This window comes from Bidens hawaiensis, unplaced genomic scaffold (assembly GCF_021521415.1).
Source record: "Bidens hawaiensis isolate Kalapana, Puna unplaced genomic scaffold, B.hawaiensis_p1.1 tig00034202_1, whole genome shotgun sequence".
NCBI classification, from domain to species: Eukaryota; Viridiplantae; Streptophyta; class Magnoliopsida; order Asterales; family Asteraceae; genus Bidens; species Bidens hawaiensis.
Window position 1 is genome coordinate 71,063 of NW_027505311.1, and position 26,334 is coordinate 97,396.

At 37.5% G+C, this 26,334-nt stretch overlaps 3 protein-coding genes and 1 long non-coding RNA gene across 5 annotated transcripts; 1 reads left to right on the forward strand and 3 right to left on the reverse strand.

Annotated features, from left to right (window-relative positions):
* The first annotated feature begins 55 nt into the window (after positions 1-55).
* LOC143612282 (glutamate receptor 2.8-like) lies at positions 56-7,308 on the forward strand. 2 transcript variants are annotated; one of them, XM_077086307.1, is made up of 5 exons: positions 56-374; positions 459-1,714; positions 1,789-2,101; positions 2,171-2,571; positions 2,655-3,495. In XM_077086307.1, the coding sequence occupies exons 1-5, from the start codon at positions 101-103 to the stop codon at positions 3,138-3,140; spliced, it is 2,730 nt and encodes a 909-aa protein (XP_076942422.1). In that variant the 5' UTR covers positions 56-100; the 3' UTR covers positions 3,141-3,495. The 2 variants fall into 2 exon arrangements, with proteins under 2 accessions (XP_076942422.1, XP_076942421.1); XM_077086306.1 differs by lacking the exons at positions 56-374; positions 459-1,714; positions 1,789-2,101; positions 2,171-2,571; positions 2,655-3,495 and adding exons at positions 4,231-4,495; positions 4,569-5,803; positions 5,881-6,193; positions 6,274-7,308.
* Positions 7,309-10,214: 2,906 nt separating this feature from the next.
* Positions 10,215-13,026, reverse strand: LOC143612279 (uncharacterized). Its single transcript, XM_077086300.1, has 9 exons — positions 12,968-13,026; positions 11,751-11,870; positions 11,449-11,516; positions 11,198-11,306; positions 11,046-11,114; positions 10,901-10,958; positions 10,586-10,821; positions 10,464-10,515; positions 10,215-10,375 (listed from the first exon to the last, which is right to left on the reverse strand). Exons 1-9 carry the CDS (start codon positions 12,968-12,970, stop codon positions 10,308-10,310), a joined length of 783 nt encoding a protein of 260 aa, XP_076942415.1. The 5' UTR covers positions 12,971-13,026; the 3' UTR covers positions 10,215-10,307.
* A 2,719-nt stretch (positions 13,027-15,745) lies between these two features.
* LOC143612276 (exocyst complex component EXO70I-like) lies at positions 15,746-17,659 on the reverse strand. The gene has a single exon (XM_077086298.1). The coding sequence runs from the start codon at positions 17,609-17,611 to the stop codon at positions 15,746-15,748; it is 1,866 nt and encodes a 621-aa protein (XP_076942413.1). The 5' UTR covers positions 17,612-17,659.
* Positions 17,660-22,571: 4,912 nt separating this feature from the next.
* On the reverse strand, positions 22,572-25,940 carry LOC143612300 (uncharacterized). Its single transcript, XR_013149920.1, has 3 exons — positions 25,838-25,940; positions 25,766-25,773; positions 22,572-22,817 (listed from the first exon to the last, which is right to left on the reverse strand). It is a non-coding gene; the product is annotated as an uncharacterized LOC143612300 (long non-coding RNA).
* Positions 25,941-26,334: the final 394 nt, after the last annotated feature.

Consider the following 26,334-nt stretch of genomic DNA (forward strand, 5'->3'; position numbering starts at 1 on the left):
ACTTATAATCATATATACAATACACTTGAGGAGTTGGAAAAGAATCAGATTTTCCTTTTTTAAGCTAATCCGTCCGCAACAAAAAAGTTAATCACCAAATATGCAGCACAAACATCATCATCATGCCAGGGTCATGCTCATGTTCATGCTATTTCTCATCATCAACAATACAGGAAATACCAACGCGAACGAGACGCCTAGAGAGATAGGAATAGGTGTGATTCTTGATCTGGAATCCTGCGTTGGAAAAGTAAGCAAAATTTGCATTCAGATGGCGATCCACGATTTCTATCAAACGCACAGCAACTACAAAACCAAAATCGTCCCTCACTTTGTTGATTCCAAAAATGACAGAGTCAAAGCTGCTTCTGCAGGTTGGTCAATGGTCAATCTACCTTACCTGTATTAGCAACTAAAATATTCAAAGTTTTGTTGTTTTGTTTTGTTTTGTTTTGCAGCTATACAGCTTATAAAAGGTGTTAAAGTAATGGCGATTATCGGACCCCAAAGATCCTCACAAGCAGATTTTGTAGTGGATATTGGCAACAAAACTAAGGTTCCGATACTTAGTCTGGCCACCACCCCTTCTCTCTCCCATAAGGAGAATCCCTACTTCATCAGAGTGTCACTCGCCTCCTCCTCACAAGCACAACCCATAGCAGCACTCATCAACTCTTTTCCTTGGCGGGAGGTGGTATTCGTTTACCAAGAGGGTGACTTTGGTACCGGCTTGATTCCCTCTTTGTCTGAGGCCTTGCGAAATGTTAATGTCCAGATCAAACGGCCAATTGTCTTATCTCCTTTTGCTTCGGATGACGCCATCATTGGCCACCTTGACAACATTAAAACAAATCAAACACGGGTCGTTGTGGTTCATTTGTTACCAGAGATGGCTTCTCGCTTTTTCAGGAAAGTAAAAGAAGCAGGAATGATGCAAGAAGGATATGCATGGATCGTCACCGATGTTGTCACCAATCTTTTGCATACCGTTGATATGGATTTAATGCAGGGAGTGGTGGGCGTAAAACCCAATATTCCAACATCCCATAGCCTCAAGAAATTCAAAGAGAGATTTAAAACGAACAACACAACGCAAGAGATTGATGTATACGGGCTATGGTCATACGATGCCACTTGCGCATTAGCAATGGCAGTGGAGAGAGTTGGGAATGCTACTACTTTCCGATTCCAATCCCAACAGCCTGAGCCGGTAACTGATCTAGATGCCATTGGAACCTCCACGCTAGGACAAAGGCTACTAACAGAAATTAACAGGACAAAGTTTACAGGGTTGAGTGGCGAGTTCTCTCTTGTAGATGGACAGTTACCATCTGATTCAGGTTACCAAATAGTGAACATAGTTGGCAAGGAGGATAAGCCCATTTACTTGTGGACTCAGGGTAATAAGATTTTCAACGAAAAAGCTATCAAATGGCCGGGTGGCAGCAGCCAGTCTCCTCTAGGCTGGGAGATCCCAGCTACAAATGATAGCAAGTTAAAAGTTGGGTATCCAGCAATAGGTGGGTTCCGTGAGTTTATATATAAAGACAACGGCTCAGAACCAAAGGGTTTCTGCGTTGATGTTTTCCATGCGGTGATGGGAAAATTAAGAAGACTACCACATCCTCTATCCTATGAATATATTCCATATTCTATCCAAACAAATGTAGCATCAGGAAGCTACAAGAGTCTTGTTTCCCGGCTTTATGACAAGGTACATCATTTAATTGCTTGTAATGGTAGAATTTTTGTTTTGTAGGGGTAACTAAATTGGTATCAATGAAACAGGGGTTTGATGTTGTTATTGGAGACGTGACCATTCGGGCGGACAGGTCCAACTATGTGGACTTCACATTGCCATATACGGAGTCTGGAGTCTCAATGGTTGTCCCAATCAAAAAGGACGAGAGGAAGAACGCATGGATATTCATGAGACCCTTGGAGAAGCAGCTATGGTTCACAACATGTGGTTTCTTCATCTACACCGGAATTGTGGTTTGGATCCTCGAGCATCGGGTAAACAAAGAATTCCGGGGCCGCCCATATAAGCAAGTAGGGATGATCTTTTGGTTTTCTTTCTCAACCCTTGTTTTTGCACACAGTAAGTACTTAACTAATTAACTCGCTTTCTTGCTTGTTAAATAATAACAAGAATGAATGTTGGTTGCAGAGGAGAAGATGATAAGCAACCTATCACGATTTGTGGTGATCGTGTGGGTATTTGTGGTTCTGGTGTTGCAATCAAGCTACACAGCAAGCTTAACATCTATACTGACAGTCGAGCAGCTTCAACCAGACTTCACGGATATCCATGATCTGATGAGAAAAGGAGAATTTGTAGGCTACAAGGAGGGGTCTTTCGTTAAACAGATGTTGACAGACATGGGTTTTCAAGATAGCAAGTTAATAGGTTATGACAGCTTGGAAAACTATGATAAAGCCCTTTCAAATGGATCAGTTTCTGCCATTTTTGATGAACTTCCATATCTAAAGTTGTTTCTGTCTAAATATAAATACTGTAACAAGTACATAATGGTCGGTCCAACCTATAAAACAGCAGGCTTTGGCTTTGTAACTCTCATCTCCCTCTGTTTCAATCAATTCTTCAGGATAACACATGTATCTAACATTCTAACCGCTTGCATTACATACAGGCATTTCAAAAAGGGTCTCCACTGCTACCACTTGTTTCAACAGCACTGTTACAAGTCACAGAGAGTGAACTAAGCAATATTACGAAACGTTGGTTGGAACAAAAAGGAGATTGCAGTGAGCAAGATTCGGGTTCTAGTTCTAGGTCTGGTAGGCTGTCGCTGGAAAGCTTTTTGGGGCTTTTTTACATTGCTGGAGCATCATCAACTTCTGCTCTTATCATTTATCTCATCATATTCTTGTACGAGAATAAAAAAACGCTACTGTCGGACATTCCAGTTCGTGAAAAGCTCTCTGCAATTGCAACAACCTTCCAACAGGAAAAACAGCAGGGGTCAAAGCAAGCAGCAAATGCCCCAAATAATGATAACGTTGACGATGATGATGTAATTGAAAATAGCATTACCAACCCTCCACCAAGTCCAGAAAGCCATCAAGCGTCTAATGATGAAGCTCAGTCGCATGATGTGGGAGAAACTAGAAATTAGAATTATTACATATAAGTTGATACTTGATAGCTAATATTGATCAATGAACATGAAATGTATGTATATATATGTATGTATGTTGTTTAAACGAGTACCCGGAGATATCCGAATCAACGTGAAACATCACATCAGAGAAACTATAGAAACAATATGAGTTGCCTAAGGTGGCTCTTGCAGGTGTGTTGAATAGATAGATATAAAGAGATGAGAGTGTTATGTGTAATATGTGTTGTGTGTAATGTATATTGTCAGATGTGTGTGTTGTGTGTCCAAGATAATTCTCAAAGGAGGCCCAACCCTCCTTATACAAGAAAGAGTGTGGGCTACACTTGGGCCTAATGGGCTGAGCCATGTCTGTGCCTAAGCCCAAATAATATATCTCGGCCTTACATCCGTCAACGATAAACCCAGGACTGGTCATCCGTTAAATAGTAGTTCAGACCCGACATCCGTCATCATATGTATGTACGTATGATTAGACATTTCTTTCATTCGAGTACACATTCTCAAAAGTACTATTTCTCAAGAATTTCCACAACTATTCCTCATTCTAATTCTCCAGCAACATCCTTAAAGCCATTTAAATGTAGTTAAAACATTAATTTTGTACCTTAAAACTTAAAAATCATAGATACATCTATTTGAATGATTCTAGGACAATGGCACCTTCAACTTGCACTTAAATAATAACACGGTGACCCACAATCATTTGATAAAACTTTGTAACTTACACAAATTTGACGTGTTTTTGTTACTAATAACGAATGCGCATTCTTTTCCTCGCAAATAGTCCTATTGTATTTTTGTTTTCTAGTGAAGAAATAGTCAAATAAAGAAAACGTGTGAAGTGAAGATGTTTACTAAGTCAACATTCCATCTTCTCCACACAGTTTTAACTCCAGTTTCTGTTTTCTCCTTATAAAGTCTAAGTCAATATTCTACAAAGATAAGTCTTCTCACTTTGTTTTAGTTATAACCATATATACAATACAGTAGAGGAATTGAATTGAAAAGAATCAGGCTTTCCTTTTAAAGCGCGCAATCTAAAAGACAACCACCAAATATGCAACACAAACATCATCATCATCATCATCATCATCATCATGTCATGCTCATGCTTGTGTTCACGCTCCTTCTCATCATCAGCAATACAGGGAAGACCAACGCCAATGGGACGGCTAAAGAGATAGGAATAGGTGTGATTCTTGATATGGAATCCAGCGTCGGGAAGGTAAGCAAAATTTGCATTCAGATAGCGATCCATGATTTCTATCAAACGCACAGCAACTACAAAACCAAAATCGTCCCTCACTTTGTTGATTCTAAAAACGACAGAGTCGAAGCTGCTTCTGCAGGTTGGTCGCTCTCTTTACCTTAGCTAGTAAATAGCAATTAAGATATTCAAAGTTTGGTTGGGTTGTTTTGCAGCTATACAACTTATAAAAGATGTTAAAGTAATGGCGATTATCGGACCTCAGAGATCCTCAGAAGCAGATTTTGTAGTTGACATTGGCAACAAAGCTAAGGTTCCGATACTCACTCTGGCCACCACATGTTCTCTCTCCCCTAATGAGAATCCATACTTGATCAGAATATCACACAACTCATCCTCACAAGCCCGACCCATAGCAGCACTTATAAACACCTTTCCTTGGCGAGAGGTGGTGTTTGTTTACCAAGAGGGTGATTTCGGTACCGGCTTGATTCCCTCTTTGTCCGAGGCCTTGCGAAATGTCAGTGTCCAAATTAAACACCCAGTTGTCATATCTCGTTTTGCTTCAGACGACGTCATTTCTGGCCACCTCACCAACATTAAAACAAATCAAACACGGGTCATTGTGGTCCATTTGTTACCAAAGATGGCTTCTCGCTTTTTCAGGAAAGTAAAAGAAGCAGGAATGATGCAAGATGGATATGCATGGATTGTCACTGATGTTGTCACCACTCTTTTGCATACCATTGATACGGATTCGATGCAGGGAGTGGTGGGCGTAAAACCCTATATTCCACCATCCACTAGCCTCAAGAAATTCGAAAAGAGATTTAAAGGAAACAACCCAACGCAAGAGATTGATGTATACGGGCTATGGTCATACGATGCCACTTGCGCATTAGCAATGGCAGTGGAGAGAATTGGGAATGCTACTACTTTCCAACAGCTTGAGCCTAAGCCTGTAACTGATCTAGATGCCATTGGAACCTCTAGACTAGGACCAAGGCTACTCACAAAGATCAAAAGGATAAGATTTAAAGGGTTGAGTGGCGAGTTCTCTCATGTTGATAGGCAGTTACATGGTTACAAAATAGTGAACATAGTTGGCAAGGAAGAAAAGTTGATTTACTTGTGGACTAATGGAACTAAGATTTCCAATGAAACAGCTATCAAATGGCCGGGTGGCAGCAGCAACCGCCCTCTAGGCTGGGAGATCCCTGCCAAGTTAAAAGTTGGGTATCCAAAAATAGATGGGTTCGAAAAGTTTATTCAACAAAACCCCGATTTAAATGTGAATGAACCAAAGGGCTTTTGTGTTGATGTTTTCAAGGCAGTGATGGAAAAGGTAGAACTACCATATTCTCCATCCTATGATTATCATCCATATGAAATCGAAAAAAATAACCTATCAAGAAACTACAAGAATCTTGTTGAGCAAATATATTACAAGGTGTGTACATCACTTAATTAATTTGCTACTCGAAGTTTTAAAAAGGTAACTGACTAATTTGGATATGAATGAAGCAGAGCTTTGATGTAGTGATCGGTGACGTGACAATCCGGGCGGACAGGTCCATCAATGTGGACTTCACACTGCCATATACAGAGTCAGGAGTCTCAATGGTTGTCCCAATCAAAAAGGATGAAAGGAAGAACGCATGGATATTCATGAGACCCTTGGAGAAGCAGCTATGGTTCACAACATGTGGTTTCTTCATCTATACTGGAATTGTGGTTTGGATCCTCGAGCATCGGGTAAACAAAGAATTCCGGGGCCGCCCGTATAAGCAAGTGGGGATGATCTTTTGGTTTTCTTTCTCAACCCTTGTTTTTGCACACAGTAAATATTTAACTAGACTGCTTGCTTGCTTGTTAAATAATAATAACAAGAGTAAATGGCTGAATGAATGTTGGTTGCAGAAGAGAAGATGATAAGCAACCTATCTCGATTTGTGGTGATTGTGTGGGTATTTGTGGTTCTGGTGTTTCAATCAAGCTACACAGCAAGCTTGACATCCATACTGACAGTAGAGCAGCTTCAACCAGACTTCACGGATATCCATGATCTGATAAGAAAAGGAGACAATGTAGGCTACAAAGAAGGGTCTTTCGTTAAACAGATGTTGAAGGACATGGGTTTTCAAGAAAACAAGTTAATAGGCTACGGCTTGAATGAGTATGATGCTGCCCTTTCAAGTGGAAACGTTTCTGCCATTTTTGATGAACTTCCTTATCTAAAGCTGTTTCTGTCTGAATACTGTAACAAGTACATAATGGTCGGTCCAACCTACAAAACAGCAGGCTTTGGCTTTGTAACTCCCATCTCTCTCTGTTTGAACCAATTTTTCATTATAACACACGTATCTAATCGCTTACATTACGTACAGGCATTTACAAAAGGGTCTCCGTTGCTACCACTTGTTTCAAAAGCACTCTTAGAAGTCATGGAGAAAGATTTAAGCAATATTACGGAACGTTGGTTGGGACAAAAAGGAGATTGCAGTGAGCAAGATGTGGGTTCTACTTCTAAGTCTGGTAGGCTGTCGCTGGAAAGCTTTTTGGGGCTTTTTTACATTGCTGGAGCATCATCAACTTCTGCTCTTATCATTTACCTCATCATATTCTTGTACGAGAATAAAGACATGCTACTGTCGGACGTTCCAATTCGTGAAAAGCTCTCTGCAATTGTAACAACCTTCCAACAGGAAAAACAGCAGGAATCAAAGCAAGCAGCAAATGCCCCAAATAATGATGTTGTTGATGTTGATGCTGATGATGATGATGAACTCCTGGTAATTGAAAATAGCCACACCAACCCTCCGCCAACCCCACAAAACCATCAAACGTCTGATGATGAAGCTGAGGCTCATGAAGCGATAGAAACTAGAACTTAGAATTTTTACATAGATAAACTGATACTTGATAATAATATCGACCAATGAACTTGAAATGTATGTATGTTTTTGCGCCTAGGCCCTCAGAGAGGCCTGTGCGCCTAACGCATTTGATAACATGTCCACTACACATTTTCAAAAGTAGTATTTGTGAAGAATGTCCACAGCTATTCCTCATTCTTATTTTCCTATAAAATCCTTAAAGCCATTTACAAAAGCTGTGTAGTTAAAATATCAATTCCATTGCTTAAAACTTAGCCCATAAGCGCATCTATTTGAATGATTCTAGGACAAGGGCACCTTCAGCTTGCACTTAAAAAAAATCAATTCATCTATCATGCTCCAAGCATCCAATAACTCAACAATAATTACAGAACTATGCCTCCTTATTGTAGAATAACAACTTATTACAATAGCACAGTTTCCAGGTAGGGATAAAATTTATAAATCAACAAAGACGAAAACAGAACCTCATTCTTCGGTCGAATGGCTGGAAAAGAGACAGTTTCAGGCAAAAAAAAATATCATACACCCTAAGTTTAGCAACTATTGATCATAAACTATAGTGCTATACTTAATATCAATCATCTAGAAATGAAATGAAATGAAATATTATTAAATTGAAAGCAGAGAGAGAGTAATAGTAATTAGTTACTAGGTTTTTGAGGTCTTCCGTCAAGCCACTTGGAGACGGAGAAATGGACCTTCTCACCGCAGCGTTTGAAGCCATTCATGTGATTTATTTCCCAAATTATTCCCAAGTTATTTGTTCATTAGAGATAAATAGATGGATTTAGAATTTTAGATAACTAGTTCTTTCTCCCACGCGTTGCCGCGGAGACGTAAAGACGTGAAAAAACGACCAACATTGAAACATTAAATGCATGAAAAAACAACTAAAGTTGGGACGTCAAAAATAGTCTTTGAATTAACGATGGTGAATATACGGTTAGTTCTCTAGTTTGTAATGACAATAAGAATAATAACAAAATGACATGCAACAAAGTAACTAAATCATTTTTCAAAACCGGTTCAATCTCACTCTTGCCTTTCCTTTTTAGCCATGCAAGAGTTGCTTTTGTTTGCTTTGTTATGTACAACCCTTCTAGTGAAGTCATCCAAGTCAAAGTCTAACTCACCAGTCATAATTGACTTGCCACGTATTAGAAGAGTCACATGAAACAAATATGAAAGCTTGCTTAAAATGATTGTACAGGTAGCTTCAACGGGAGTACATTAATGAATAGTATTTTCTCCTCACAACCAAATGATACTTTTTAATATATAGATAATATGGTTATGTTTATATAAGTTTTTTTTTTAAATTGATTTTTATTTGATTTGTAAAAATGTTGTAATAACTACCCTCATGTTCAATGCACATGATCTGATTTAACAAGAAAAACTAACTGGGTTAGGGTCAAAGAACAAACGTTGTTAGATTTGCAAAAGATAAAATATATCAATTTTAAACATAAAGAACAATGAGTGAAATTTAGTACAAACATAAATGACAAATTTTATAATTCTGTCTAATTATTGTTATGTTTAAATTTTTATAAAACCGTGAAATATTAAAAATGTATGTTACATTACCCACCAATTTCGGAATTATTAGAGTACTCAAGCAAGCTGCATTTAACAAAAAGCAATGATGGTAATATTCAATTCATCTTTACCTTTACTTTCTGGGTTAGACCATTCTCATCGGTGCTATTTCAGTCGGTCGGGGGTAAAGTTTTATATAGAAAATGAAAACTCTGATATTAGAAGCCAACTTGTTCGGTGTGACTACTATAAGTCGGTCGATTGTGTGAGGATATCAACACAATTTCTTCAATCTTTTTTTTTTAATTTTGTTTGCAACATATAAATTCTCTTTCATGTATTTTTATATTATTTGTCAATGTGAAGCCACCTCCATACCATCACTCATGGATATTAAATTTACAACATAATTATACTAAAATATCATAATCAAATTAAAACATAGCTAAATGAAAAATATCACAACCAAAAACATTATATCTACTCGATCCAGAAATGGAATTATTATTATTTTTTTTAAATAAAAAAGTTATTTTAAGTTTATATTATTTTTTGGTTGATTGGGTTGTGAGTGGAAGTGAAAATTTGAGTTTGGTTGAGTAGTGTAGGTGAAAAAGAGAAATTATTTTTTTAATAAAAAGTTGAGTTGAGTTGGATTTGTGAATGGGAATAATATTTTCCCTTTCATGAACAAGACCATTTGCCAAGTTGAAAACTCTTTACTAGGAGAAATGGAGCCGCTTTAGCTTTTCAAATCTCCCATTCTAAATCCAATCTCTTACGTTGATGCTTCACTCATAAAGAGGCTATTTTGATAACATTGACCACTTAGGGATAAAAAAAGGAACAATATTTTAAATAAAGTCATCCCTTCATTTCTAAATCATCTAACATATAGTTTTTACATTGAACCATTTGATATGACACTTCTCCTTGTTCTTGATATGCTTACTCAGGTAATTGAGAATCTCTCTTTGAACCAAATTCTACATGTTTTTGTCAATTTGCCCAGCCATGAATATAATCAACCACACCCATTTTGCAACGCTGCAATGAGCCTTTGTTCCACATTATCAATCCTTTACATCAATACTTTTTAGTATTGACTATTGAGTACCAGTTTCAGCATAGAACCTACATTTTGCGGAACACAAACACCAGAAATACAATATAAAATCTAATAAAAGCAGCTCACTGGAAGCAAACGAAAAAACTAACATTAGCTTTTAAGTTGAACACAGTATCTTTTGTTTTTGCTTGTTCAGGTGAAAAATGTTTAAAGAATTAAAGTACTGGTGCTGCGTGGTCTATTGGTAACAGAGTACAACAATAGTGATATTGTAATATGTGAAATGAAAGTCATCATACTAATTCATTCAAGAAGACTAAAACTGAAACTGAGCAAAAAAAATTTTTCCATAGAACTAATTTTTCATGTCTAAAAAACACAATACTCAAAAGTCCAAGTTCAAGTCGAATCAATACATGTATGCAGTAATTAAAACCAAATGTCTACACAAGCAGAACCGCATTGATGCATCCATCATTCTCAGGATTATTCGTCACTTGGGCATATTTCCCTGCATCCAAACAAAACATCATAGCATCATATACCTATACTAATTTCTCAGCCGAATAACAAATAACTAATAAACATAGTCATCTTACCCCATACTACTTTCCCAGCCGGAGTCACCAGACCTAGCTCACTCACGTTCACCTGTTAATCAAAAACTTAATTAACAACTCTACTTCAAATTATCTTCTTATAGAAAGACCAGACCACATACCTCAATGATGGTTCCCTTGGTCACAACGCCAAGAGAGGTATACATCGGACCATTAGGATTCTTCTTCACACCAATCATCTCAAGATTGAAAGTGCACTTAAGCTCGGGGTGTGTCACATGAGCTTTGGTGAACCGTAAACCACTCGGACGGATAAAACGTTCATACTTTGGAGGTTTCCTAGTGAAACCTTGTCCTACAAATGTAACCTTTGTGATCATCCTCTTCCACTGCTTAGCTACAAAAGCCATGTAATTCATTAAGAACATAGCATGCACAAAGAATCTAGGGATGTAAAACCGAGACAGGATACTCACCTTTCCTTTTACCAGTTCTGATTACTTTAAACATCTCATCTTCAGCCACTGGTCTCACCTAGACAAACAACCAATCAAAAACTTAACCAACAGCAACCCATATACATAACAGGATTAACAGCTAACAAGAAACCTTCATTCATACCTTGGGTAGAGGCACATCCCACTTCCCAGCTTTCTCCTTCCTTTTTTGTTTTACTGTGTTGCTAAGAACCTTCATATAGAATAACATGAACGCTTATTTTATGCAAACAACTCCTCATGTACATATTATTACATCAACAATTTAAAACAAACCTTTGCACGTGTTGTGGCATCACGATCAAGAAGATAGGCAGGCACAGCGCCTTCATTCACGTCATCGTCCACCTTGCGTCGGCTTGATGATTCCTCATGCATAGCCAGTCTGATAAAAACATGCATCATAAAGATTTAGACTCATCACATTGACATCAACAAAATTTGGCAAAAGAAAGCTGGAAGCTTCAATAACTTCACTGTTTTGTTTAAAGAAATATATAAGCAAGAAAGAATAACAAAAGACTCACGTCTTCTTCATTTGAGCCTTCTCTGCATATCGTTTCTTAGCAAACATCTTACCCTTGATACCTAAAGCCTGAAGCAACCACAAATAAAGGAAAACATTTCTATTATTCCAAACATACAACCAGAACTTGAACAGATAGAACAAAACTAAAGGCTTGTTTGAAAACTCAAATCCTTAATAAAAAAATGGAAGATATTTCATTAGTAAGTGGATCAACATGAGTGAATAATATATTAAAACTGGACAATGTAGAATATAACAACAAAAAAAAAGATGTTACAAAATATGGAAAAAAAGCAGTACCTTTTGAGCAGTTTGGGAACGCTTGTGAACTTCACGGGCTTCCTTCTTCCGTTTCCTCTCAAAATGATCAAGGCGGTATCCATTTCTCTTCCTATGTTGCTCTATGTAATCTCCTTGAGGCTTTTAATAGCAATGAAAAAGCAATCAAAACAGATTCCAAGTATCAAATAAATTACAAATAAACTGCTAATAACAACTCTCTTGGAAACCTCTTGTGAATAGTGATATCATATGGTCCATGTTTGCTTTGATACTCAAACAATAGTTATGCATGCAGTCAAAGTTGATGACTAGTAAGGGACTAAGATGTTCATAAATCATTGAAGGCGACAAGGAGTGCAAACAAGCCGAGCTGCTTGCGAGCTACTCGAGCTCAGGCTGATCAAAAGCAGAAAACGAGCCAAGCTTTTTTGAGCTCGAGCCGAACCCGAGCTTCAAATAAAGTTTGTTTAGTTATCGAGCCCGAGCTTAAGCCTTGCATGCGAAACTCGTTTAGGCTCGTCGAGCCTTCACGAGCCTTGTGTATTATTAAGTTTTACCTCATCTGGACTTCCATGTATTAAGTTTAGATTTTACAGCCAAGCTCGAGCCAAGCTTTGACTTAAGTTACTAAACGAGATCAAGCAGAGCTTAAGCTCGTTTAAGGTTTTTCTCAAAATAAAAAAAAACAAAAAAAAATGTATATAAATTATTTAATAAATAATAAATGAGCCAGGCTCGAGCTTTAGAAAAAATAGCTCAAAATGAGCCGCGCACGAGCACGAGTCCTTGTAAGTCAAAAGTCCCAAACTCAAGTTTGGCTCTCTTGCACCCCTAAAGCCGACCAAACCGCACAAATCAAATCAAGTCTACCCGTCCTAAATCAGAACATTTCGGTTCACGGTTCGGCTTTGACGCTTAACGGTTCGGTTTTGGAACATATAACCGTTGATTAACCTATATTATTTATATGCTTCTTAATTTTATAAGTTTTAATACAAATTATTGAAATTGGAAAAAAAAGATTGAAATGTCAAAAACTGAACCGCTAAACCAGTTGGCCAGACCAATCGACCCAGCCTGTTCGATTCTGTTTTGTCGTTTCTCAAAACCATAGCGATTCGGCCAAGATTTTGCCAAACTAGACCGTAAACACCCCTAATGACTAACAGGCTAATCTCAATATCTGTTAAAAAGCTAAATTAAGATAAAGAACAACGACTAGTTAAGAAACTAACCATGATTAAGTCTTTTTTGTTCCAGGCACAATTAAACTAATAACAACCACAACCGAGACCTGTTCAATAAAACAAATAAAAGAAAAACACATTAATAAGTGTTTAAATTAACAGTCTGACCTATAACATAATTACACAAACTGTCACCCGATTATCTGATATATTTCAAATAACGGTATTCATCCAAAATTAGGGTTTATATACATATTACTGCAATACGCGTATATAAATCTACAGAACAATTAGAGATTCATTTCAGCTAAAGATACAGACACTCATATATATGATAACGAGAACAGACCTGAAGCTATCGGAAACACAGACGAAGCTTATACGGTTCAGGCCACTGAATGAGGTTCACCCGATTGATTCAAGCGTCACCTAAAACCCTAGGATAAGTATAAGGCGGTAGTTATGTATTCAAAACATCAAGACGTTGAATGGGTACTCCCAGCCCAGCCCAGTACGGCCCAATAAAGCCCAAAAATAAAATAAAAAACGTTAATACAAATTACAAAATCCTTCATAAACTTCCAAATTTCATGCAGACAAAGTTTGTTGATTTATTTATAACTTTGACAGCTTAAACTTGTCTAATGCATCATGCGTCCAGTTTTGTAACACGATTTTGAATGAGGAACGAAATGTTGATGCATATAAAATAATATAAATAATAATATAATGGCATATATAAATAAAATTATAAAAATATGTTTTATTTGTAATTTTGCGTACCTTGCACATCATTAACGCACTTTATTGTAGAGGTGGGCAAATAAACCGGTTAACCGAACTGGTTTGAAACCGATTATGTAGAAACCGGTTTGGAACCGATTGAAACCGTCCGGAACTGGTTTGTAATTATCTGCATCAAAACCGGTTGACCGAACCGAAACCGATCAAAACCCGAACCAAAACCGATCGTAACTAGGTAAGAAACTGGTTTCAACCCGAACCGAAACCGATCATAAACCGGTTTTGACTTTTGTTGATCAAATTGAACCGGTTTTAACCCAAACCGGTTTTAAGTTTTAAACCAATAAAGGGACGTGTCATTACATTGGAGAAACATCATCTTCTTTTTTTCTGGTGATCGGCTTCCTATAAAGTGAATACACCATTCAACACAATTGTACAGTTAAAATTCTTTTTTAACTATTATAAAATTAAATACATGAATCAAAATTTTGTAAATATGTGCTATCTAAAAAGGTATATTAAAAAAATAATGGTTAATACACCATTCAACATAACTGTACAACTGATAGAACTCGTGTGTAGTGACGAAAAGTAAAAAAAATATAAATTTCGAAACATGATACACATGTTGATATAATACCTAAAATCCACTAACTTGAAACCTATGATTCTAGTAGAAGTGTCACCCCTAGTTTTTGTTACTGATGGTTGTAAAATGTTACACATGCTCACTGATAGTCGGCACCAAATGTGACCAACATCGACTTAGTCGGTTAGTGATAACTTAGAACAACACAAACTACCATAAGCATTAAGTGTGCACAATGGCAAAGCTTTGACATACACATTGAGGGCGGCGGGATCAAAATTTTGATCGAAGGTTTAAATTTACATTATGTATAAAATGTTTCGGACGAAAAATGACAAATTTATACTGCCAAACAAAAAAAAGAAGGCGCATGGGGCCACCCTTGACCCCAACTAAGTTGCGCCCCTAAGTGTGCATCATCAACAACTTTGACGATAAATACTAACTTAGTTACACCCCAATCATCATTGTTGATAAAACTGAATAACTGTCGACTGTTTTAAACCGTTAAAAACAATCATAAAAAAGTTAAATCACGCATGCATATTGTGAAATGTTAACTCATTAAAATCAAATATAATAATAATTCTAATATAATAATAGTTATATTATAATATGTAAAATAATAATAATATTGATATAACAATAATTATAATATAACGTTGATATAATAACAATTATTATTATTATTATTATTATTGGTGGGTTCGTTTCATTTCTTGAAGGAATGAAAAAAAAGCATCACATTTTAAATGAATTAAAATTCTATAAATGAAATGAGTCTAATTTTTTAAGAAATAATCTATTTCACTAACACATAACAACCAAAGATGTTTCAATTCCATCTTTTATTCTTTCATACGAAACACTATCTAAACGTTTACGCATAACCCAAGTCACAGACATTTAAATTTGACTTGATTTGGACTTTATATTAAAGTCGCGTGTTGGTATGACCGTTTGGCCATTTTAGTTATACTAAAATTTTAGGAGGGTCAAAGCTGAGCAATTTTAAAGCCATCACACTAAAAAAGAATGGGTCCATTAAACACAACAACTACGACGATTCTGAAACAAAACAACTCCAACAACTCTCTCATTCTCCGGTTGCCGGTACCTGTTCTACTTCGAAGCCATGGAGAGAAACGATGGCGGATCTCATCCCAATGAAGAAACAAATTGTCAAATACCGGTAACCATCTCAATTCCGGTGGTATGCACATTTTTTAATTAAAAAAATAATCGTCAATCGGACACGAATATTAATTCGGTTTACATCCTGGATATGGAATTCAATTCAAACTATTAGCAGTTAATAGCCAATTAGTATCTAAGGCAAACATTGTTAGGGTTTCACATAAATTAGGAGTCACAATTAATCAGATAGCTACACTAACAACAGCAAGCATATTTCATATTATGTTACTGTATAGTCTGTATTACATTCTGTCAACCTATATACATGATTATTATGTGAATGTGAGAATGATTCAAGAAGAAGCTGCAGCTGTCGGTGAGAACACACTCTTTATCCTATCAATCAACTTGGCATCCTTATCCTTCGGCTGAAGCATCGAAGTCACCACACTCTCTATTCTCTCCGAACTATATTTTACATGCTTCTTACTCCCGCCGCCGCCTTCCACCAACCTCTTGTAAACAGGGACTATCATTCCCGCTATTAGTCGTCCGGTTTTCCATCTCAAACTGTTATCACACAGCACCCACCCTGACTGTTTTTTATATTCTTCATCAAACGCCTCGGTGAATCCTTCGATTTCATCATTGTTGACCAAAATCTTTCCCCAACTCTCTCTTAAATAGAGCTTTGTATAGTATTCTACGCGATCCTCGTGTCGCTTTAACCAAGATTCCCCCATTAGATCGCCTAGTCTTGTGCCTTTTACGTGTTTGCTCAAGTACCAGCTCGTGTTCATTATGAAAATACAACACAAAGCGGTGTCTTCGTATCTCTTTGCCCATGTGTCCAAGTTAACTTCCAGTGATTTTACTATGTTGTGAATCTCAACCGAAACGACTACCTTACTGGTATTGTACCAGCTGCAGTGGATTTTAAGCACCTGGTCCAGTACAGATTGGTAGTCGTCATCCAACAGCTCTTCCGAGTATTCTACTACAAACGGGACCAATCTTGGAACCGACCCGTCTGGAGGTGGATCCGTTAGCCTTTGAAACTGAACTTGGGCCGGGAGCTCGTGGAAAATTTCGGATGCCCCGTTGACAACCTTCTTGATGAGATCCCTTGTCTGAGTTTGAATTTCTGAACATTGTTTCCCGCCAAAGAACTTATTGAAATCCTGTCTCAGATTGTCGAGGGCTGCAAACACGTCCAGCAGCTTGAATAGCTTGATCGCTTCCTTCTTAGCTTTAGTAATCGTGTTCCCGAATTTGATAAACCGTTGTATTCCTGACCGGAGTGCGATCTTGGAGAAGCAATCTGCTGTCTGTTGACCAAACACCTGGTGACAGAGCGTATACTCCAGTTCCAGCAGATGTTTCACTACAAACTCCAAATGCCTCCCCCATTCGTCTATGTAGCCTTCTATATCTTGCACGCTGTCAAATTCTGATAATGACATCTCCAGATAATCTAACTCAAGACCTTTTAAACTTGTTTCAACCGTTGTGATACGAACCTTGACGTATATAGACATGCACCGGTCCACCTGGTTTTGGTTGCCACATGCTGAATAACACGCCATAATAGCTTTAAGGTTCTCCACAACACGAAGAGGCAAAACAGGTTTCGGTAATGGATCGCTTTCCTCATCACCGGAGGAGAAAAGCGAGGAAGGAACCTCAATAGGAAAACTGTTTTGGGTTAAAAGATCCTGGAATTCATCTTGGAGAACCCTGAAGGCGACTCCTAGAATCCCATCGAGGAGGCAACGCTTCTCAGTTTCCTGCAGTTCTTCAAGTAAATGTAGGGTCTTGCAAACATTGAAGTGGTCGGTGGTGTGTTGGAGATCCTGAAGCCACTTGATTGCTAATTTGCAAGTGTTGGTGAGGAGGGTGAGTGCCTGTCTGAATCGTTTGATGCGAGAGATATAGATAGTGAGGTGAGAAGAGGAATGTGCTGAGTCCGCGAGCGAGGTTCCTAGCTCATTGACTAACTGGTGGACGTTTAAAACGGCTGAAACGGGTGGGAGTGCACGATGGACGTGGTCTCTGATGGCAAGAGTGGCGCATTGGGAAGCCATGTTTCTGACTGCGGTTTCTAAAGACGGGAAGGTTCGATTGATACGGGCGAGATTGACAGACGTTTTGTGAATTTCAAAGTCAATCTCTCTTGACTGGTGCAATGTAGAGTTGAGAAGATCTCTCATATGCTCCATTTCTATTCAACTAAATGTGATTGATTGAGTGATTGCAGTTAAACTTAAAAGTGGTTTGTTGGGTGTAATTTTCTTCACCAAACATACACCAAATGAAGTTTGTAAGATATTCAAACCAAACCTCACTGCCAATTGCCATGTCTTTACTCAAACTATTTCCATATGCTTTTACTCAACTTTCTTTTAATTTTATTTATAGTTTTCTTTTTATCTTCATGAGATACAAAACTTAAAAGTTCAATCTATTAACAATATAATTCAACACATAATATTCGTATAATTTCTTTTCTTTTTCTTTATGTGAATATTGCGAAACATAACAACAAATGGAAATGCATAATGAAATAAAGTATAAGATTCGCTTCTATTGTAAAAGCATAACTTGAAAAATAAACATTAAGTTATATAATAGTGTGAGAATATGGATAACAAATACCATTCATTTTTATTTAAATCTTAAATTTTTTTAACATAAAGGCGCTCCATGCGGTGTGTTTAACCATGTGGTGTATTTGGAAGACAAGAAACGCTATGGTTTTTTAGGGTAAACCGGCTAACCTTAGCAATTTTATTGGTGAAATAAAGGCGTTGAGCTTCTTATGGGTGCATAACATATTCAAGTGGTTGGGCTTATCATGGGTGTGGGTTTAATTTCAATTTATTATAAGGGCATATGGGCGTTTTTGTAATTGTTATGTATTGGTGGTTTGTTGTTGGTGTATTTGTTTCTCTAGCAGCTTGGTAGAGGTGACTTGCGTTAACTATAATATATTTTTTTGTTGGTCGTTAAAAAAATGAAAAATGTATATAGGTAAATTTAACTAAATTTATTCTTGTATTGACTTTTATTACAAGGGGCCATGAAGGGCGATCAAACCTGTGTTTAGTGGCGGGTGGGAATTTTTTCGATTTCAATATACTCGCTATTGCCAACAAAAAAGAAAACCCAACAATATAGTCGCAAAATGATCAAAATGGGGGTATTGAACTGAATTTTTATATTCGTGATATGGTTCGATATAATAGTTTTAATATAATCAAAACTATTTCAATATTCTTATATCGAAAGATAAGTAAATATCAAAATCCTCGTATATCAGATTATATCAAGGAAACATGTTTAATAACAAATGACTTGTAATATGATAGCAAACCATTTAATCTCTATATAAAATAATATAAATGATTCAATGTAAAAGAGTTAATGATGTTTTTTATTCGTTGAAACATGTTTCATATCATATGTAATATAAACTAGGGGATCAAACCCGTGCGTTGTAGTAGTGGGAACTTTTTCGGTGTTTTAAAGAGCGAAAGAAGAAAACCCACCCACAAATACAATCGTAATATGACCAAAAGGTAATCCAAATGTGTTCGGTTTGGGATATTAAAAAAAGAAGAAAAGAAGCTGAAACAAGTTTTGGTGTTGGTGGGTACGCCTGATATCTCCAACTCCACATCTCAAAAACTTACCATTCCATCAACTCAAGCCTTTTGGTTTATTAGAGGGTGTTTGAGATTTGCTTATATTAGTCAACTTATAACTTTTTGAAAAGTTAAAAACGTGTTTAAGATTGCTTATTGCGTGAGTGGATAAGTTGATAAGTTACAATATTGTAACTTTTAACTTATTACTTATCCCAAAAATAAGTTGTAAAGAGGTAAAAATAAGGATCCCAAATTCTTTTTCCACTTGTATGTATAAGGGTGGTGGGGATGGGAGCGAGTACCTGGCCACGGTTAGGGCAGGTATAATGGCAACGCCGCCGTCACCACCCCATTTTCCGCTACCAAAAGCCGTCGTTAAACCCAAGTTGCACATGGGGCCATCTTGAATACACACACAGTGCCATAAACTCAAATCCAAAGCCCTTATTGTTGCATCACAAGCATCAAATTCATCCATTTTTTCCTCAAATCAACCATCACATTCTCACAAAATTCACCCATTCAATTGTGTTGGTACGCATTAAATAAATGGATGAATATATAATTAACTAAATCTTTAATTTATTTATTTTTAATTAAATGTATAGTTTCTAATTTATTTTTAGTTAAAAAAATAATTAACTAAATGTATGATTTAATTTAGTAAAAGAAAACAATAATATGAAAAATGTTTTAGGCGATTGAAAGGAGTGACGGCAGTTTGAAATGTGAAATATTGCACTCCCGCCATCCTACTAACACGATACAAATAACACAATTTCCCAAACATCAAGTGTATATAATTAGTAGTTTATAATAAGTATAAATAAAAATAAAAGTTTAAGTTATTTTCATGGATACTCCAAAGTATAATAACCATATTGCATGTTTGCTCATAATTTCCTTAAATAAAAAGTACTATCAAGATAGTTTGTTGCGTGTGCACCATAGCGTGGATACCATAAAGTTTTTCAATTTAGTAAATGCAAAATAACTAGATATCCTCGAATTATTAGAAAAAAAACACACACACACAAAAAATTAAAATTATATTTAACTAAAAAACAAGCTATAAACTTTCACTCCTTTGATTTTTGCACAAACTTCTGTATATATAATATATGCTAGAAGAGTGCCCGCGCGATGCAGCGGGAAACACATATTTTAGTAATCATGTAACAAATTTATAGGTATTCATTATTTCGTTTGAAACTTTGAGACCGTTCATAAGTTTGGTTTCACGGTTGAAACCAGAGCTGACCGTAAATAGTGAAATGCTAATTTTAATTATATACTTATTTAATATTAGATATGTTTTATAATATATATTAGATATTATTAAAAGATAGTTAAACAAAGTTTTATTTAATACGATTAAACGTGTTTATTACAATTTTAATTTAGCCAAATTTCCATTATGATTTTTGTAATCTTTATTCTTGTTATGATTTTGTCTTCTATTTATTCTAATAAGGTTTATCATTTATGTGACCAAAGTTATTTTTGTTCATATTATGATTCTTTTAAGTAATTTATAAGTTGGCGCTTAGTTTGAAGTGAATATATAAACAAATTAATAATTCTTATTTTAAACTCAATTTATTATCGAAGCACAAACTACATCGGAAACTAATCATTGGTAATGGTTCGGTTTAGTTGGGTTTTATTTAAAACAGTTCAGTTTTGGTCTTCGACAACAAAAAAAAAACGTGTAGTTGGCTTATGGTTTAATTTAAAACCATCAAAATCGAACCATAAACACTTCTACAAAAAATGTTTTTTTTACTTTGAAAACTTTAGCAATATTATACTCAAATTAAAGATAATAAAATGCTCGTTTTTATGATGTCATTTATTCTAAAAAATATTAACGTATGAAAAAGTTATAAACGTTTAAAAATCGTGGGGGTAGTTGGGCTAAAAGTGAAAATAAAAATATATATATGTAAAAGGTTAAAGATCAATATTGTAACTTTGAGGGATACAAATTGTAAATATTTTAAATAAGTTTCAAATACACGTGATATTTAGTGTGTTAATGACACTTTTAGCCTTGTTATAAGTTGTACATAATGCATGGAGTGTTGTAATTTACTTAAAAAATGTGTCTTAACTTACCCTTGTTTGCTACATTATATATAGTAAAGATAAATGAAGATCCAAAAATCCTATGTGTCGCGATGTGTCCGCTCCCTTTTTTTGGAGTCACCGGATTTGTTTAATTTTTAAATGGTGACTTCTCATTGATTTAACCCGGTTTTGACCCGTTTATGGTTTAAATTTCGCGGGTCATAATTCTTATCAAACCCGGATACACTTAAACGGGTCAGATGACCTCCTTAATCCTTTCTTCTTTCTCTGTTCTCTCTGGTATCGAAACCTCACTCTCAGCCACCTTCGAATACTACACCGTCTTCTTTCTTAATCGAAGCCTCCACCACCCATCACCCCAAATTCACAAAACCTTAGACCTCTCTACTCTCATCAATTTGGTGATAATCGAAACTGTGATACGGATCCGATGGCCACCAGTTTACAATCAACAAAGGTAATTAAGATTACAACAATTATCATAATTCTTCGTTAATTGTGTTTATTTACCGTATAGGTTGTGTATTTGTGACTTACTCGTGTAGTCATGAACCCTAATTTCTGGTTTTTGATTGCGTTTCATGTAAACATGTTTCTAATTGTTTAAGTTTACAACTTTTAGATGATTTCCTATTGTTAATTTATGGCGGCGAGGAGCGTGTCACAGCAACTGTTTCATCACCTGCGCGTGCAGTTCAACAAGAGCAATAGAAGCATGATGCCCGAGGTTGATACACCGGATGTATCTTTAGCTTCCGGAGACAAGTTCCTTACTAGATCGGTCCTCAGGAAAGTTGGTCATATTCAGAAACGTGATGATGCCGTGCCCATGGATAGCGCCCCTGATGCCACTGCAACCCATCGGTATGCTGGTTTTCATCATCCGTTTACATGTTCGTTGGTGTTAAGAATATGTATTTGTTGCATACACTGCTAGAAAAATATTTAAATTATCAATATGTAGCGGGAATGAGCAGTCAAGGAATTTCAACTATAGTTAATTTGTAATGATTACTATGGGGGCAACAGAAAAACAAACTTAATTCTTTTAAAAGCAGAGTAACATTGCAAGAGACATTGAACAAAACAATATTATGAAAAAGGACTGAGCCTTTTTGGTTCCTATTTCGATGGTTTGAATTGGTTAGAGATCGTAACCGAGTTAGACGGGTCAACATGTGAACCTGCTAGATTAAACTCAACATGGGCCCTTTAGGTAAACGAGTTTTAGAGGCGATGATGTTGTCTGAGCCTCTTTGGTTTCTGTTATAAATGACCTGAATGGGCTAAAGACCGTAATTGGGTTAAATAGGTCAACGTGTGAACTTGTCGGGTTTAACCGAACACAAACCCTTTAGCTAAACGGGTTCATGGTTAGACATGAACATGTCCCGAAACCAGAATATTATATGTGTTGGCTAAACTTTTTGTCTCCTTTTGTTTATTGTTTGATGGAGTCAGAGAGTGGAGGCATGGCAACAGTTTTAGTTGGGCTGAAAGCTCAATCCACTAGGTCGTGGAGAAGATGAAGTTTAAGGAGTTACTTAAACGTAAAGGTGGGCTACAAGAATATATAGAATGCAGGTTTGTTTCTACAAATCTGGTATTCGCATTCATTTTTTAATTGGTTTTATTAATTTTGTTTTACTTATTTCAGGAATCATATTTTGGAAAGAGGATTGATAAACTTTTGAGGATTGATAAACCACATGTTATGAGGGATGTTGCTCCCTTGGGAGGGATAGTGGTGGATGACGTTCTCCTTGACCGCGTCTTCTCTCTTCCTATCACAACTGTTAAGAGCATTCCTCATAGTTGTCGTATGGCATTTGCTCAAGCGTTAACTGCGGCTCTGGGTAAGGTGGTTGCTATGCCAGACTCTGTTGAGGCATGGGTGAAACTTTTCTTGTTACCGCGGTGCACACTGCGTGTTTTCAGACCTTCTAAACGTCAGGAGCGCAGGTCCGGTAATAGAAAGTCTTTGCAATGTCAGAGTATTCAACAATCACTAGCAAGTTGGGGTGCTAAGGATGGTTTTGATGCGCTTATTTTATCCCTTTTTGTCACACCTATAGGGGTGAACTCGAGTCATGGGGAGCCTCTCGCTAAGAAAGATGATGTTGCGGTATGCGCCAATGTGAAACAATGTTTACGAAAAGTGGCGGACGGGCATTTTACTGCCGCCATTAAAGTATTATGCTCTTCAGGGGTTGCACCTTTCGGCAATGACACTTTGAAAGCGTTAGTGGATAAAGCATCCCAATTTGCCCCCGCCGGTTATGCCTGCTTCATTGCTTTCTGAGTCTCCTCTTGTTGTTGATGAGGATTGTGTGCTTGGATGCATTAAATCATTCCCTAAAGGGACGTCATGCGGACGAGATGGATTGAGGGCACAACATATTTTGGATGCATTTTGTGGAGAGGGGTCGCCGATCGCTGTTGGGTTATTAAAGGCTACTACTACGATTTTATGTTTGGGGGGAGATGCCCAAGGGTTTTGGCAGAGTTCCTTGCGTCGGCTCCTCTCACACCGTTGCTCAAACCGGACAATGGGATTAGACCCATTGCCGTAGGTGCCATTTGGAGAAGATTGATCTCTAAGGTGGCTATGAGGGGTGTTGGGAAAGACATTACTAAATACCTGTGCGACTTTCAGTTTGGGGTGGGAGTCCCTAGTGGTGCAGAGGCCGTTCTTCATAGCGCGAACAGGTTTTTAAGTAAGTTCTATTCTGATGGGTCATTGGCTATGCTTACTATTGATTTTTGTAATGCCTTCAACTTGGTGGATAGGACTGCCCTTCTGAATGAGGTTCGGGCCCGATGTCCATCTATTTCCTTATGGGTGAACTTTTTATATGGGCAACCGGTCAGGCTATATGTGGGGGATGACCACATTTGGTCCACCACTGGGGTTCAGCAGGGGACCCTTTAGGACCTCTTCTTTTCGCCTTAGTTCTGCACCCACTTATTCATCTAGTCCAGAGTTCCTGTAAGCTTCTCTTTCATGCTTGGTACCTAGATGATGGTACAATTATTGGGGACTCTAAAGAGGTTGCCAAAACTTTAGATATTATCAGGTCGGAAGGTCCCCGCCTGGGCCTTGAACTTAATATTAAGAAAACTGAAGTATTTTGGCCGCCGTGCAATGGGGTTAAGGTGCAGGAGTGGGTGTTTCCCTGTGAGATTGGAAGACCGGTGCTAGGTGTGAAACTCCTCGGGGGAGCCGTTAGCCGGGATGCCGGGTTCATCAGTGAACTTGCTATGAAAAGGGCTTCGCGAGCTGTGGAGTTGATGAGCTATCTCCCGCATTTGCGGGACCCTCAATGCGAGCTCCTTTTTCTCCACTCATGTATGGGAGTTGGAAAGTTGTTGTTTGGTCTTAGAACATGCCAACCTGTGTATGTAGGGGAAGCAGTTTCTGTGTTTGACAATGGCCTTCGGGGGGCGATTGAGGACATCGTGGTTTGTGGTGGTCCCTTCTTTGGAGATTTTCAATGGAGGTTGGCATCACTTCCGACTCGTTTTGGAGGTTTGGGTTTATGTTCAGCTTCAGACGTTTCTACTTATGCGTTTGTGGCCTCGAGGGCGCTCTTGGGAATTACAAGACCACATTCTTCGAGGTTGTGGTATTGATGGGTTTGACTCCGATTATGGGAGTGCGATAGATCGGTTGCACATTTCACTTCCCGATTTTGACATTAGCGGTTTCTCTAATAAAGACACCGCCCCCCTAAAGCCCAACATGCTTTGGCGAGTGCCCTTTATAGTGGAATCATCAAGAGTTTGGAAATGAAGTTTGATTTATCCCCTCGTCAGAAAGCGGTGTTTGAGTGTCTTCGGGCTCCTCGGGCTCAAGATTTCTTAAGTGTTCTCCCTATTGAATGATTGGGCCAACATATGTCGGCTTTGGAGTACCGGGCCATCCTGAAGTATCGGTTAATGATCCCTTTGTTTCCGGTAGATGAGCCGTGCCCGGTTTGCCGTAAGGTTTGTTTGGATTCTTTTGGCGAGCATGCGGTTCACTGCAAAGAGTTGTCTGGGTTTAAGTACAGGCATGATTTGGTGAGGGATGTTCTATGCGATGTTCTTAAACGAGCCAGAATTTCGGCTAAAAAGGAAGCCCCCGTAAACTTTCTTACGGATCCTCAAGAAGGAAGATCTACATTACGACTGGCCGATATACTTGTTTTTGGGTGGGTAGGGGGAAAACACGCTTGTGTCGACCTCACAGGAGTGTCCCCTCTTGTTGGGATTAGGGACACTGGATTTGTAGCAGGCCAGGCAGCATTGAAGGCGGCATCGGGCAAGGTTGCTAAACACGAGAGAGCTTGTTTGGAGAATCAACACGTGTTTATCCCCTTCGCCTTTGACACTTTTGGTTTCTTAGCTCCGGATGCCGTGGACCTTTTGAATAGGGTTCAGAAAGTTGTGTATAGTAACGTATCAGCCCATAAGAATCAAAACTTTGTTTTTAGTCGGATTGGGTTTGCTATCCAAAAGGGGGTTGCGGCGCAGCTTGTTGCCCGCTTACCTGCCACTTCATTGTAAATCGTTTGGATGTTTTTATGAAATATAAAAGGAGCCAATAAAAAAAATGCTTAATTTTGTATTAAAAAAAAAAAGAGGATGAAACACGCATATTACTTCTGTCCTTTCATCACAGGCCTGACATATGTATACAGAGCTCTACAATAATCGAATTGAGACAAAATTCTAAACCATGTTTGGAAACATTTGTGATCATGACATATAAACAATCCTTTTGATTTACTTAATGTGCTTATGTCATCGACAACATTTGCACATCAACTCTAAATCAACCTTAAAAAACGGTTCAAACATAAATTTAGAATAACCATCTATATTTTATCTTCTTTATCTTTTTTTTTTCCAATGTTAGTAGTGCCCTTGAGGAGCACTTTGAGCAATGTTGAAAGATTTCAAGGATGTCTATTCCTTGTGATTTTGCGATGTTTATTCTTTAAGATTTTGAATATGGCGGTTCTAAAGGGTACACTTTTTTTTTTTTAAATATTTCGGTTTTTTTTTGCTTCAAGAATTAATAAAAAGTGTGCTTGACCTGTGATGTGAAATAATGTAACGGTTAATTTTCACTCTGAACATATACACTATTGGGCCTGTTTTAGGTTTTACTTTCAGTTTGCCGACAAATATTTAACCAACTTTTGATCTCCTGCTTTTTG

Excerpts from the sequence above, each read along its gene's own strand:
- LOC143612282 (XM_077086306.1), top strand. The coding sequence starts at position 4,249 with ATGCTCATGCTTGTGTTCACGCTCCTTCTCATCATCAGCAATACAGGG. Across the intron at positions 4,496-4,568 it reads AGTCGAAGCTGCTTCTGCAG|CTATACAACTTATAAAAGAT; the intron begins GTTGGTCGCTCT and ends GTTGTTTTGCAG. Across the intron at positions 6,194-6,273 it reads AACCCTTGTTTTTGCACACA|AAGAGAAGATGATAAGCAAC; the intron begins GTAAATATTTAA and ends TGTTGGTTGCAG.
- LOC143612279 (XM_077086300.1), bottom strand. Across the intron at positions 11,307-11,448 it reads AAGGCTCAAATGAAGAAGAC|ACTGGCTATGCATGAGGAAT; the intron begins GTGAGTCTTTTG and ends TGTTTTTATCAG. Across the intron at positions 10,959-11,045 it reads GGGATGTGCCTCTACCCAAG|GTGAGACCAGTGGCTGAAGA; the intron begins GTATGAATGAAG and ends TTGTTTGTCTAG.
- LOC143612276 (XM_077086298.1), bottom strand. The coding sequence starts at position 17,611 with ATGGAGCATATGAGAGATCTTCTCAACTCTACATTGCACCAGTCAAGA.